This window comes from Coptis chinensis, chromosome 2, assembly GCF_015680905.1.
Source record: "Coptis chinensis isolate HL-2020 chromosome 2, ASM1568090v1, whole genome shotgun sequence".
In the NCBI taxonomy this organism is placed as follows: Eukaryota; Viridiplantae; Streptophyta; class Magnoliopsida; order Ranunculales; family Ranunculaceae; genus Coptis; species Coptis chinensis.
In genome coordinates this window covers 78,897,570-78,913,961 of record NC_141457.1, presented here as the reverse complement: position 1 = coordinate 78,913,961, position 16,392 = coordinate 78,897,570, and the positions used below count along the sequence as shown (strand labels likewise).

At 40.0% G+C, this 16,392-nt stretch overlaps 1 protein-coding gene across 1 annotated transcript; it reads left to right on the top strand.

Annotated features, from left to right (window-relative positions):
* The first annotated feature begins 5,880 nt into the window (after positions 1–5,880).
* Positions 5,881–6,959, top strand: LOC147518063 (uncharacterized). Its single transcript, XM_086593797.1, has 2 exons — positions 5,881–6,366; positions 6,837–6,959. The coding sequence occupies exons 1-2, from the start codon at positions 5,881–5,883 to the stop codon at positions 6,957–6,959; spliced, it is 609 nt and encodes a 202-aa protein (XP_086449923.1).
* Positions 6,960–16,392: the final 9,433 nt, after the last annotated feature.

The following is a 16,392-nucleotide window of genomic DNA, read 5'->3' as shown; positions in this document are numbered from 1 at the left end:
CTTTTCTCATTACTTTTTTACGTTATTCATCTCTTTCGTCACCACTTAGTGTTTTGATCATATTTGGTCGAAACATAATTGGTGCCGTCTGTGGGGATTATTCAAAACCCTCGATCACGTTCTGCAAAAGTTATGACGCATACTCGAAGAGCTCAAGGTCCTAATGCAATTACTGACGATCATCACGAACATGATGTTCAAGGTCAACTTGGCGATAATGGACTAATCCCTCCTACTCCTTTTCCACCACAGGTTGCACGTGGCCCTACTGCAGTTCCACCAATGCGCCAAATTATTCAGCGCGAGGTTATTGCCTCTGACGATTCTCCATCCTATGATGCAGATAATGTAAGTCATATGTCTTGCAAAGCGCTTCTTAAAAAGTTCAAGAGTGTCCGCAAATAGAACAACTACTACAGGCGTCATCTGAAATGACCCACTCCACTCGCAGATGATGTTGTATCTGTCACACCACAACATAACACAAGCTAACGACATAACAATGTGTGGGATTGTTTAAGCAGTGAGGATGAGATTCACGATATTCGCAATAGCAATCAACGAGTTCCAAGTAATGGGCACCAAATTTCCCGACCTTCGTCGAGAAACAACCAACCCCCTGGTCACATTCTCGGTAGGCAAGGTAATGCTACTAACCGTCTGACTGTACCCTAAGGTCCTACAGATTATCGGCCAGTCCCGAGGAATTTGAGTGAAAAATAGAATAATAGTCGCACTCATGATCGAAACCATCAATTTTGAAAAATACCTCAGCAACACGATTCTTTTCATTCCAAAGGATATTGTACTGAAGTCATACCATACCGTCCACAATCATCTCAACATTGTCACGATGAATCTTCGTCGTTTTCTTCTCGTTCCGTTCATTCCCATAGACATCATTGCGACTATGATTACGAGCCAGCAGATGTGGATCTAATGACTCCTCAACGTGTCAAAGAAATGATTAAAAAAGCTCTTCTTGATAGCGATCCTTTTGAATTGACACTAGAGAATCTGGCAGTTGAAGATGGTATTTTGGACAAAATTTCTCTCGCCATCCAATTGGCTACTCATAGCAAAGATTTCAAACAACCAGAGTTTGATCAATATGATGATGTCAAGGGATGCCCTATGCTTCATGTGATTAATTTCAAGAACAAACTGATTTTATCGGGAGGTGATAATACTTTGAAATGCAAACTTTTCCCTTCTACATTAAAAGGGGATGCATTGGTATGGTTTAGCGAATTACCCCCGCGATCTATTCGTCGGTTCAAGGACTTAACCAAAAAGTTTTCGAAACATTTTCATCATAATCTAAAACGTCCAAATGGTGTCCGAGTTCTTTTCAACATCAAACAACAACGTGATGAAACTCTCCGTAGTTTTGTCACTCCTTTCTGCCAAGCTGCAGTTAAGATTTCCGAGAAGTCCGATCTAATGGTGGTTTACGCTTTTAAAGAAGCTATCTTGTTTGATAAAGACGGGTTGTACAACTCTCTTGTTCAGGATATTCCATCTTCCTGACGTACACTATACCAGTGAGTTCAACAATTTATCAATGTTGAGGACGACACGGCTGCTTGAACTTCTCGTGACAACGATAATAAAGAAAAAAAATTCAACGATCAGCAAAACAAATAGAAGAATCCAACTTTTGATCAACAGCAACCCGGCCAGAAGCCTCCGTATAAGAAATAAGACTCCATGAGTAGGACCGGAAAGCCTTTTACTGATTTTGAATTAACTCCGCTTAATACTAAATATGTGGTAGTTTACGACAAAATCAAGGATAAAAGTCTGCTCACTCTGCTGTTTCCCCTGCGCGACGACACTAAAACAACTCGCTATAAATTGTTATGGTGCAAATTTCTGCCATGGAATTGGAGTCGAATGATCAAGCACTTGCTCAAGCCAAAACCTTGATAGATGAGACAAGAGATGTTGGTCTTCAACATTTAATTTGTTACCAGACTGATATGAAACGCAAATATGATAAGAAAGTTCAACTTAAAGTATTTGAGAAAGATGATTGAGTACTCTGTCGAAAGACGAGGTTGATAGATTCCAGTAAATTTGGAGAAAACTGGATAGGTCCATATATCATTGATTGCCCCGCCACTAAAGGATCTTATTTTCTTTGAGATTTAGATGGGACTGTTCTCAATAAGCCGTGGAATGCATTTCATCTGCACAAGTTCTATAAGTATATTTTTGTTGTTGTTTTCCCGTTATCCTTAAAAAAAAATCTTTAGTTTGTTTCTAGTTCATTCGTTTATTTTCTGTAATTATCTTTGCACTTTCCAAGACTCGGTAATCAATACAGAAGTAGTTCTTTCACTTCAATTCCAATGGTATTATTATGATTCTAGCAAACCTTATTCTCGCTATGACAAAATCTGACAAAGTTACCACGTTTAGCTTCGTCAGTCTAAGTTTGAACGCTTTTACGCTCGCTTAGTCCATTACTATTACTACGACAAAATCTGACGAAGTTACCACGTTTAGTTTCGTCAGTCTAAGTTTGAACGCTTTTACGCTCGTTTAGTTCATTATTATCGCTACGACAAAATCTGACGAAGTTACCACGTTTAGTTTCGTCAGTCTAAGTTTGAACGCTTTTATGCTCGCTTAGTTCGTTATTATCACTACGACAGAATCTGACGAAGTTACCACGTTTAGTTCGTCAGTCTAAGTTTAAACGCTTTTACGTCAACATCAACACCTTCCCGATGGGCAGATTTGATAGAGGAACCAAATCATATCGATGAGAACTCAAGGTCGAATTCTCAGGAAGGACAAGGACTTTTTACCAACAGTGGATTGAAACCACAGTGGCAGCTATAACAACCGACCCCCCTCCACCAGGTCCAGGTTAAGGACTGGAAAGAGGGTGAACTAAAGGGGATATCTCTTGTTAGTCAATAAAACTCCAATATTCGCGATGAGGTGCATCTTTTGGAATATTAGAGGAATCGGAAACGATAAATCACGAGAATCGTTTAGCGAAGTTAATCAATAAATGGGAGCGGATATTTTGCATAGCGAGTAACCAAGATCAATCCTCGGGGATATGCCTATGTCTTTTCTCCAATCACATGGGATGAGTACAACTTTCCATTATAACTCGGGGCGACGTCAGTTCCAAATCTTTGGTTGCTTTGGAAGTCATCTATCAACCCTCCTAATCTTACGCAATGTTGTTCAACAACAACAACGGTGGAGGTTGAGGGGTCCATTATCACTATAATCCACGCACATTGTATCGATTATCTGAGAGGAGACAACTCGGGCTGAACTTCAAAGACATCGGTAATGCTAATTTACCATGGCTCTAATGGGGACTTCAATGCCTACTTGAGCTGCTCTCGAAAAACAAGGAGGTAAATGCACCATCATCAACAGAGTGGCAATGAATGATTTTCGCGAATGTGTTAGTACTACTCAGCTTATGGAAATTCCTAGCAATGGGTTTCACCACACTTGGTGGAATAAGCAGGTGGGCCGATTTAAAATAGTGGGAAAGTTGGATAGAATGTTTTGTAATGCTATATGGAGCTCCAAATTCCCAGGATGGAACTATAAAGTGTGCGATAGAGTATGTTTGGACCATTCTCCCTTAGTGGGGCGCAGCATCGAGATTCCGAGGCCCAAGAACGTACCTTTCAAATTCTTTAATATGTGGTGCTCTCACCCTTCCTTCAGAGAGGTGGTACAACAGAGTTGGGAAGTTCCTATCCTAGGACACTCGATTTTTGTTCTAACCCAAAAATTGAAGAGGCTTAAAGGAGTTTTGAAACGTTGGAACAGGGAAGTCTATGGAAACATCAAATCTAAGGTGGAATTGGAATCAAGGATTCTAGAGCGGATGCAGGAACAGTTTGACCAAGGAAGTATGTCCGAGAGTTTCACTATGCAAATGCTAGATCAAGAAAACAAAGTGGAGGGGCTGTTAGAGCAAGAACAGAGTTTTTGGAGGCAGAAATCGAGATCGAAATGGGATAATGACTTCGATAGAAGTACCAAATACTTTCATGCACAAGCCAATCTCAAAAGAAGTAAATCAGTGATCATTGAGATGAGGAATAATGAAGGGATCACTATGGATTCTCAAGAAGAGATTGGAGAATTCTTGATCAGGCACTATTCGGAGAAATTCAAAAGAGTTGAGCATGACATTGACTGGGACCTTATTCACACTATGCCTCATATTATCTCGGAAGCAGATAATGTAGCTCTGACAGCACTACCAACAGCTCAAGAAATAAAGGTGATTTTTTTTCATCTGAATGCGGATAGTTCTCCAGGGCCAGATGGTTTCACTTGGTTTTTCTTCCATCACTGCTGGGACATAGTGGAATATGATGTAGTAAGGGCGATAAGCTATTTCTTCAGGAGGTCTAGTTTGCCCTTTGGTTTTAATTCTAACTTCATAGTCTTAATTCCAAAGGAAAGAAATGCAAATCAGGTGAGCAAATACAGACCGATATGCCTCTCAAATTTCGTCTACAAGGTGATCACGAAGATTCTTGCTTCTAGATTAAGTCCACTAGCTGAACGGATTATCAGCAAGGAGCAGTATGGATTCATCCCGAATAGAAACTCACAACAAGCCATTGGTTTAGCCTCGGAGTTAATCAATGAGCTGAAAGCTCCCAGACGTGGAGGAAGCATAGCCATAAAGATTGACATTTCTCAAGCTTTCGACACTATGGATTGGGAATTCTTATGGGTCTGTACGTAAAGAATTGGGATTGATGGGACATGGATACAGTGGATTAAAGGTGCATTCACAACCAATTCTCTATCTATCATGCTAAATGGTGGCCCCCAAGGTCACTTTACAGCACAACGAGGTCTCAAGCAAGGTGACCCCCTCTCTCCCTTGTTATTTGCGTTGGCTGAGGACTGCTGAAAGCGAACTATCAGCCATATGGTCAGGGAAAAGAAGATTCTGCCGATGGTGGTCAATGCGAAATACTCTAGTCCGTCTCATCTTATGTTTGCAGATGATGTATTCATTTTCAGCAATGCTAACTTAAGAAGCATCAAGAATCTGGTTAAGATTTTGAACAAGTATCAGGATTCCTCTGGGCAGCTCGTAAACAAGGACAAATGCAAGATCTTTCTCAGTCCTATGAGCAATATAAGAAAGAACCTAATCAAGGGGAGTCTGAACATGAATGAAGGTACCCTTCCAGAAAAATATCTAGGGGTTCCTCTCATCAGTGGGAAAGTAACCAAGGTGGCTCTAACTCCTTTGATCGAAAAAATCAGAACAAGAGCCTCAGGGTGGGATGGGAAGATGCTATCATTCCAAGGAAGGGTGGTGCTAGCAAGGCATGTCCTTAACAGTATCCCTGTCCACAACATGGCCATTTACAAATGGCCAAAAGCGGTGATAAAAAAATGTGAAACAATTATCAGGAACTTTATCTGGAGTGGCAACCCAGCAGAAAGGAAGGCTATCACCGTATCTTGGGAGAAATCATGCAAACCAACAAAGGAGGGAGGACTAGGAATAAGGAGGCTCAAAGATATCAATCTATCCATGCTTATGAAACAAGCTTGGATTTTATTGACTGAAGAAGGAGATTGGCCAGAATTCATGAGAGGTAAATACATTAACCGGGCGGAGGTTGGTCCAACTACAAAACTTCAACAGTTTGGACGGGTATTAAATGGGAGCTCAATGAAATGGCACCTCTACATGGCTGGAATGTTGGAAATGGAGAGGCAATAAATATCTGGAGGGAGAATTGGCTGCTGCAAAAACCCATATGCGATTTTTTTCAGGAGGAAAGAAAAGAGATTCTAAAGTATCAGGCTAGACTTAGTGAATGCATTCAGGGGGATAGATGGGCTTTTTCCATTGAAATGACGCAAGTTCTTCATCACCTGGGAATTGATATTTCTAAGCTACCACAACCGGATAGTTCAAAAGAGGACTCAAGAGTTTGGATGGCTTCTGCTGGGGAAGTTTACGATTGGCGTGACACACATGAGGCAATCAGAACAAAGGCACCGCAGCCAGCATGGAGTGAATTTATTTGGAGCTCCAAAGTACTTCCGCGAACACAAGGTATTGTGTGGAAACTAGCACATGGGGTGGCAAGAACTGATGATCAGCTACAGAAAAGGAAAACCCACCTCGCATCTCGTTGCAATCTATGCAGAAATCAGGAGGAAACTCTAGATCATGTTCTCTTTCACTGCCCATTCGCCAAGAGGGTTTGGAAGTATGCACAGCAGATTTTCCACATTCAGCGAGAGATGGAGTCATTTTCAGATGTGCGACAACAGAGCAAACATTACAGCTCACTCATCTTGGACATGTGGAAAGCGTGTTCATTGACGATCATGGTAAGTTTGTGGAAAAATAGAAACAAAGTCATGTACGATAACATAGTATCAAGCTATCCACAAGTGTGCTTCCTCATCAGGAGAGCGATCATAAGAGCTCATCATAAGTCCTCGAGACATATGGAGAATTCGGTACATGATCTCCAGATTCTCAGACACTTCAAGCTCCAGCACAAACTTCGAAGAGCCCAAAAATCTTCGAATGTTTTTGGCTCTTACCCCCTCCGGGTATACTCAAGATAAATACTGACGGGTGCTCGAGGGGAAACCCAGGACGGTCAGGATGGGGGTTTGTGTTCCGAAACTACAAAGGAGAATTTCTGGGAGCAGCTGCTAGAGGAATGGGTACGTCCACAAATTACATGGCAGAAACAATGGCAATTGTGCAGGCCATTAAGCAAGCGCTCGAACTGGGATGAAGATATATTTGGGTGGAATGCGACTCCTCATAAGTTGTTCATGCTTTCCAGAATAACAAAATGCATTGGAGAGTGAAGGAAATATGGAAATCTCTTATGGGACAGGCAGAATGGATAAATGTCACTCCATCATGGAGAGAGACTAATTTGGGAGCAGACAGCTGTGCCAAATAGGGGGCTGCTCTATCTCAGGGAGATAGTATATGGTGGGAATCTAGACCCTCTTTCATGAAAAATTTGGAGAACCACTATACTACCTATTTTCGTTTTGTTAACTAGATAACCATATTCTAGTAATGACCTTGTATTCCTTTTTCTATTTCTGTCTTGTTACTTTGGATTCCATGTAACTCTTATTCTTTTATTAATCAATTACCTTTAGCCAAAAAAATTGAACGCTTTTACGTTCGCTTAGTCCGTTACTATCGCTACGACAAAATCTTATGAAGTTATCACGTGTAGCTTCATCAGTCTAAGTTTGAAGGCTTTTATGCTCGCTTAGTCCGTTACTATCGCTACGACAAAATCTGACGAAGTTACCACGTTTAGCTTCGTCAATCTAAGTTTGAACGCTTTTATGCTTGCTTAGTCCGTTACTATCACTACGACAATATCCGACTAAGTCACCGCATTTCGCTTTGTCAGTCGAAGTTTGAACATTTTTACGCTTGCTTAGTCTAATTTTGCCAAGTTAAGTTAGCAGTGGGGGCGTTTACTTCTATTTCGTTTTATCTACATAACTCAACAATATTGTCAGTTTTCCACAGGTATGTTATCTGACATCACAACAATATTCAATTGCCAACACATACTTTATTTTTATTTTCATCAAAAGAATTTTTAGCTTTATGATATTACATTCACACCATCACATCATAATTGGTTTGGGAAAATCCAATGGTTCCTTACCAGTTTTTTGTTTATACAACTCGTACAAATCTTTGTAATTCATCTTTTCACTTTCTAGTTCATCTCACATTTATGTTAGATTCTCTGCCAATTGTCTTACGGTAGATTCACAATGTGCCATTTGCACATGATCTTGGCCAAGCCGCTCGTTTACATCTATCATTCGCTTATTAATTTTCTCTACCTCTTTTTGCGCATGTTTCAGTTCCTGATCTTTGGTCACCACGAGTGACTTCAATTTTATCACCTCTGCTTTTAAGTGTTTGTGTTCTTCCATTATCTCATAGGCCTTCCCGAATTCTTCGTACGATCTCCGCTCTGCCTCTTCCGTCCGCTCGTTTAAGTATTTGTTTTCGTCTTCTAACTCTCTACTGGTTCCGCTTAACATTTTATTTTCTTTTTCCAATTTTCGGTTAAGTATCTTCGCTTTCTTATTTCTTCTAGGGCATTGACATCGGAACGAAACTTTTCTTCGCGGCCTTTTTCGTGAATTTCTTTCGCCCGTGATACCGCCATTTCAACATACAGCAGAAAGATATCTAGTTTTTCATCACTTTTTCTGACTTAACCAAAAGTTTAAGATAACTGATAAAAAATATTGATATACATGTTTCATATTATCGAAAATCATTGACACTGCTTTGTCATATTCTCCGATATTCTCCGTGTTTTGGTCGCACTTTTGACATTTTTCAAGCCCTTCCATTGTGCGCGACACATTGCCTTTATCCCATATTCTTTGGATAGTTGGCCCCACATTCTCCCACAATATCTCGCTCGTTTCATCGTTATTTCTTTTTTACTGCGATTCTAGATTTTTTTTTTGCTCGGACAAATTCTTTGCTTTGCTTTTTTCTTTTTCTGAGTTTATGCTAGTTTCCTTGGTACTTGGCTTGGTCCCTGGCGAGATCAATTCTTCCTACCAAAGTCAATAAGTCAACAATCATATTAACTAAAAGCAAGCAAACCCAAACAATTCAACGCCACAGGTTCAGTATACTAATCTTGGCGTATATATTCTTTACAAGAATTCAAGAAAAAAATACGAAACTCCACAGGGTGGCAAGAGGGAGCAAAAGTGCAGTATGAACAACTACAGCAACAAGAAACTGAAAGTCGATATGCCGATGCTGCTAAATCTCCCTCACGATATCATACTAGGAATTTTACTAAGAGTTCATGTGGCGTATCTTCTTACATTGAAGAGGGTATGCAAGTTCTTGTTCAAATTGATCTCTGACCGCTATTTTGCCTCTGCACATCTGGATAGTCATCATGAAGCTAAGAAGAGATTTTCATTGAGATTATGTGTGTAACGCCTCATATCCATGACTATTCAAGTATCAAATTACAAGAACTCAAAGATATGGAGTTGAAGGAAGTCACGATGTATAACAAACTTATGAAATTGGTCAAGGGTGGGGTATCCTTACGAGCATCGATTTTGTGATAGGTTAATGTTATTAGAGAACAAACGTGATGGTAAACAGTTGTATATCTGCAACCCCATCACTTGCAATTGTACAACACTTCCTCGTCTGGAAACGAACGATGCAATACGGGCTACTATTATAATAAGGCATATATTCAGGAAAAATAACTCACCTGTTTCTTTTACCAGAGAACTTGAAGCCCTATCAAGAATTTGTCAACCACACCTTGTTTCTCTACTAGGCTGCTGCTCTGAAAACAACGATCTTTATCTGGTCTACGAGTATTGTTGTATTCTTAGATCTAGTCTGGTCTACGAGTATGGTTATATAATGTTTTGTAGATCTAGTTTTACATTGCTGGTTGGATTCTTATCTAATCCGAATTCTTATCTAATCCGAAGTTGGCGTCCAGTTTTAGTCACTAAAGTCTCCACCTTTGAATCCACTTCGTATTTAACTTCTTTTTCTTCCTATTATTCCTAAATTGCCCCCACATTTAATTTTACCTGTCTAATCCTAATATAAATCTTCCACTGGCATGAGTAGTCAAAATCAATTTTATTATTATTACGTAATTATTTCGGTACAGTTTTTCTAATCAATTTCTTTTGAAATTTTTTCTGTGCCACCCATTTCAATTCTCACTTAAGCTATCTTTCATTTAACTACATTGCATCCCATATAAGTTAGTTTGACATTATTTCATTCACAATAATTCACGACTTTTTCCCGACAGTCCATTTTCCTATCGTTTAATTACATTCACACGACACTTTGTTATGCATTCCGCTCACTTTTTTCTTCTTTAATTTTTTCCTTGCTTTTTCTTCTCTTCTTTGCCATATGAAATTTGTTCACATGCCAAAGAGGGGGCGGTGTTTCAACCCCCACCTACGTGGCAAACGTCCATTAGTAGGGGTCTCCATTTTTATTCGTTTAATCAACAGGGCTAAAGACCAATTTGCAATACCATGGATCAATGTACAGGCCCATTAACTCATGTGTCTAAGGCTGAACTTTAGCCACATGGCTTGTCACTAACGTACATTAATTTATGTCCAGATTCGTTTCTTATTAAAGAGATAATTATAAGTTGAGAGTTATATTTAATTACAATTACTTACGCTACAAGAATACTTGAGCTACAAGGAGTCTCTACTCTACCTATATAAATACCAAACTATTTTTCATACAGAACTACGTTCTTGAGACTTGATCCCATCAATAACTTGGGTACGTAGGCAATCGAAAGGTACAATCTCATCATTCTCTCGATCACCATCACTTTTCTCACTACTTTTCAACGTTATTCATCTCTTTCGTCACTACTTAGTATTTTGATCATATTTGGTCGAAACAAGTACCAATTACTATTAAAGTTGCTGACATATAGTTTGAAAGAAACTACCATATTAGTAGATTATTGTATCAAAGAGAAACTTAGCCCCATATGTACTGAAAAAGAACAAGTTTATCATTTAACCCTTATCATATATGAATGACAAACAAATTCCGCAGTATGGAACTCACTAATCAACAAGAAAAACATAGCTCAAAATATATTTGGTCAAAAAAAAAACAATAAACAAATATTTCAAAAATATATACCCAAAAAAATATACTTGTTTTATTTGTTTAACAGGACGACAAAACTTTAACGAAGAAATCAAAAGTTGCATATAAAATGCATCGGAATACCTTTTTCCTTTTGACATAATCTTCAAATATCTCCAATATATTTTCCTTCTTAAAAACACACTATTTAATTCTGTTTAGTTACATTCAACCAACCACTTCTTGCTGATTTAGTAGAACAACTAGAACTTTCATCGCATCTATTCAACCTTATAATGTGGCGTAGGTAAGTGAGTCATTTGGGCATGGCAAATCCGTTCGCCACCCTTTTGACAGTTTTGTCCCCAATTTCTATCTCAAATTACAAGATAGTTGGCTAAATACAATTGTAATAGTTATTATATTTTAGGGGCAAAAAAGCAATATACATTATAAATGAAACTTGCTTTATTACTGGCGTGGGCCAACTTCTTGATTGAGTTGCCTCCATCAATACAAGATATTTGGACGATTCTGCCCCTATTTTGCATCTTAAATTACATGATATTTGTGATTATAACATTCTAATAATTAATATATGATAGGGGCAAAAAAGTACTAATTATTTTTTGATTTATGTATGATAAAGTTTGTCAGTGGCTCAATGCAAGCAAGTTGTGGCATAGACATGTGGCGTAGTCACGTGTTAAAAACTAGTTCATATTAAAGTCTTACACATGGTAATAACCATATCATGACCAATTTCAACATTCTTCTTGTTGAACTAATGTTGAACTAAGGTTTTCATATTTCTAACAAAAATTGATTTTTTGGAAATGAACGATGAAGAGACAAATTGTACAAAATAACCAACCAACAGAAGAAAACCAAATGGGACAAAGTCGTCTCCATTGATTGTTACATTAAATGTAAAACATGAGCACAAACTGAAAAAGGAAAACAAATAATGGGTTTTGAGAAATGAAATAGAGAAATAGGGAGAAAATGAAAAATGCAAAGTGATAAGGTGAGTGGTGAGAGAATGACAAAGAAAAAATTGTAAAAAAATGAGAGAACTAATGAGGATAGTAAACTAATGAAGAGAAGTGTAAGAAAAATGAGAAGTATAATTGTTTTCCCGCCTAACAATTTTTCCTACCAAATTATTTTCCTGCCTAACCGTTGTTTTCCTACCTAAACTGTTATGTCCATTGTCATCTTTCAGGTGAGAGCTTGACAAACTCAAGTGCATTGTATGTCAACAACTTTATTTTATGCACGTTGACTTTATAATTATACGGTTAGCTTTATATATGAAGGGAAACTTGATTTAGTGTAATAAAAGATATGACGTCAAATAACTAATTTGTTGATTCATGTGTTACATATTGAATAATTTGTTTGTTGTAAGTACCCTCCGTTTTACATTACATATCACTACAGCACACATGTCTACAACCCAGGTCGTACCAATCCATCATCTCGTACCTATCCATTAAAGCATACCAATGACCTAAACCTAGGTCGTCCCCAACATCAGTTACAACCATTTATGGAAGCAAATCAACAAGCGCAATCCTGGAGCTCAATCAACGCAACAATCATCAAGATAGCACACAAGGTGGATCTACACTTCATAACGGCCTGGAGCAAATAAGGAAAGTCAGCTCAAACATCTATAAGTAGAGAGAGTTGAACTACGTAAGGCTTGATTCAAGTTTACCCGTAGAAACTTGATATGTAGGCAACTCTTATCCAAAGTAAGAGTGCAGCCATTCCCAACCATCCACAACATCAAGTCGTAGACCCAAAACACCAAACTTCTACATTGGCGCCGTTTGTCGGTTCGTTTCCTTAAGAAAAGAACACACACTCTTTTCTCAAGCCCACGAAGCTGGTCAGAAAAACCACCATGGACCCCCTCACTTCAGATGTTGGCAGATTAGATGAAGACGCTCCAGGAGGCCTTCATCACGTTATAACAAGAAAACTAAACGATGCGCAAGTAAGCCACCTCCAACGCCAACAACGACACTCTAGACGCAGTGGAGAACAACACCGTCATAGCCCTCACCACCACCACCAATCAAAGGTTAGAAGACTTCGCACAAAGGTTGGAGAAGTCAAACGACAAGACAAGCGCAATCTAGATCGCTCAGAAGATACTCCAAACGTACAAGGCATCACCATTCACAACTGAAATCAAGGACAAGCAACCTCCTTCAGAGTTAATCCAACCAAAGTTCCCGTTGTACAATGGTAGCTTGTGTCCAGGCCAGCACGTAGCTCGTTTCAGCCAGACTCTCACACTTTACAGCACTCCAGAGTACGACTACTTGAAGTGCAAGCTTTTTCCAGCCAGCCTGAAGGACGGAGCTTTAGAATGGTTTTACACCCTCACTCTAGACTCAATCAGCAACTTCGACAAACTAGTTGAGACGTTCACAGCAGAGTTCGTCCACAACAGGAAAAAACAAGCCGACCTGGACTCCTTGTTTCAACTAAAGCAAGCACATGGCGAGACGATCCACGTTTTCCTAGGACATTTCAAAAATGAGCTCCTATCAATGGAGCCAGGCTTAAAGGATAGCTTTGCAACTTCTGCATTCACCAACGCTCTCCTGGATGACTCCGACCTAGCAAGATCTCTGATGCGCAACAAACCAGAATGCTTAGACAACCTATATCACAAAATTGACAAGTACATCAAGTACAAAAAGTGGCTGGCCCAGCGCAAGGGCAAAGAAGTTCTCGCAGTAAGCGACAAGCGAGAACCCAAAGAAAACAAACATTACTCGGGTAGCAACAACAACAACAAAAACAAGGGCTCCAGCTCCCACAAGCCCTCTTACACAAAAAGGGAATTCTCCAACTTCTCCAAGACGCCGAGCCAGATCCTGAAGAAGATATATACAACTCCATACTTCAAACCCAACATCAACAAGGTGATCGCTATACCAGAACGTCCATACTACCATTTTCACAAGCTCCACTACCATGACACTAATGAATGTTGGAGCCTCAAGCACTACCTCCAAGACTTAGTCGAGGAGGGCAAATTAAAAGAGTTCCTGCCAGAAAGCGACCTCAGCCATAAACTGGATGCCAAATGTCACAGAAGTAGGAGTCGCAGTCACGAATGACCTACTAACAACAGAAGGAGGAGCAGAACAGTCCGACGATCTAAATTTCCAGGTCGGTCGAGGCACAACAGGAGACAACACTCCTCCGACCACAACGAGGAAAAAGTAATCAACATGATTATAGACACCTCCAAAGATAAAACATCATGTTGGGAAAAGTGCAGATGGGTAGGCGCGCTACAAGAAATCTACCACCTCTCCTACAAAGCTGAAGTCATCACTCCTACCAACTCTCAGTCAACAACCTCTATAGCACTCACTGAGGACGATCTAGATAAGGTGTGCCTACCCCACAATGATGCCCTGGTAGTGCACATCAAAATCAATGGGTGGACAGTCAAAATAGCCCTCATCGATCCAGGCAACTCTTGTGACATACTTTTCTATCAAACATACAAGGACATGGACCTGCCAGACTCAGTGATGATAGAATCAAATGCACCGTCTATGGGTTTAACGGACATAGTTAAAACTTCAACACGCTTTAGTGTGATCGATGTCAAGTCGTCCTACACTGCCATCCTAGGACGCCGATGGATTCACAAGATCCAAGCAATTCCATCAACCATACACCAGGTCCTGCGATTCCCCAAACCCCGAGGCATCATGGAGCTCCGAAGCAACCAACTAGAAGCTCACCGATGCAATCACGTTAGCACAACAACCACACCCAAGCCTCAGGCAGTCGAAAGCAAGGATGTCCTAAAGAAGCAAGATATTCAAGCTTCCAACCTTCCACCAGCAGCAGCAGACAAGCTCAAAGGGAAACAAACACAAATAGAACCAGGAGAAAAAGTTAATCTGGGCACAGATGATGACCCAAAGTTTGTCTATGTCGGGGGTAATTTAGACCCAAGCTCAAAGAGCAACTTGTCAAAATTTTATCTCTCAATAAAGATGTTTTTTCTTGGTCGTATATTGATATGCTAGAAATCAACCTTCAGGTCGCTTGCCACAAATTGAATGTCAATCCAAATGTAAAGCATATCAAATAACGACCTAGGAAACTTGCACTCAAATTTTAAAAAGCCATCAATGAAGAAATAGAAAAGCTAAAAAATGTTGGTTTCATCAGACAAGTCGAATACCCAACCTGGCTACCTAACATCGTATAGCCGTTCGCAAGAAGAACGGTCAGGTACGACTCTACATAGACTTCACCAACGTCAACAAGCACTGCCCCAAGGACAGCTTCTCCCTGCCAAGAATTGACATATTGGTAGATCAAACTTGCGGTCACAAACTCCTATCGTTCATGGACGCATATAGTGGATACAATCAAATACCACTTGCAGAGGAAGACTAAGAAAAGACGTCCTTCATAACCGAACAGGGAACGTTCTGCTATAACGTCCTACCATTCGGCTTGAAGAACGCAGGTGTGACCTACCAAAGACTAGTCACAAAGATGTTCAAAGACTTGCTGTGCGACACTATGGAAGTCTACATAGACGATATGGTAGTCAAAAGCAAAAAGGCTAAAGATCATATTTCCCACCTACAGGAAGCCTTTGAAAGATTGCGCCAAAACAAAATGAAGCTCAACCCAGCAAAATGTGTGTTTGGGGTAGCTTAGGGGAAATTCCTAGGATACCTCGTTTCACAAAGGCGCATCGAAGCAAACCATACCAGAACCAACTTCCAAACAACAAATCTACAAGTTATCTGGCATGGTCTCAGCCCTCAACAGATTCATCTCACGTGCATCTGACAAGTGCAGACCATTCCTGCAAATACTAAAAAAAGCATAACATTCACATGGATGCATCGAATGCCACAAAGCTTTTAACGACCTGAAAGCTTACCTGTCAACTCCGCCCGTCCTGTCCAAACTAACTGAAAGAGAGACACTGGAGCTTTACCTTGCAACTACCGATTTTGCAATCAGCTCGGTTCTTTTTCACGAACACGAAGGAATCGAAATACCAGTCTTCTTCATCAACAAGACGTTAGCAGATTCAGAAAAGCATTACTCTCTAATGGAGAAAACAATGTTGTTTTTGTTGTACTCAGCTCGAAAGTTCCAACCTTACTTCTAAGCTCATAGCATCAAAGTCATCACAGATGTACTAATCAAACAAGTTTTGAGTTCTAGCAACAAAATAGCTCGCATGGCCAAATGGGCTGAAGAACTCGGCGAGCACCACATCGACTTCTTTCCCATAACGTCTCGCAAAGGACAGGTCATTGCTGATTTCTTTGCAAACTTCCCCGTCGAAGAAGTCAACTGGGAACCCGAGCCAATCACTTCATTTCATCAACCAAACACCCCAGACACATGACACCTCTACGTAGATGGAGCATGCAATAATAGTGGTAGTGGATTGGGGGCTGTGTTAACTTCATCAGAAGGAACACAGCTACAAAAGTCAATCAAGATCGACTTTGCAACATCCAACAATGAAGTGGAGTACGAAGCATTAATCCCATGCCTCCACATGGCACATCAGCTACAAGTCCAGAAGCTCAAAGCTCACAGTGACTCACAGCTAATCGTCAAGCAAATCACCAAAGAGTATGTAACAAATGGAGCAAATCTGACCAAATACACACAGGTCGTCAATGACA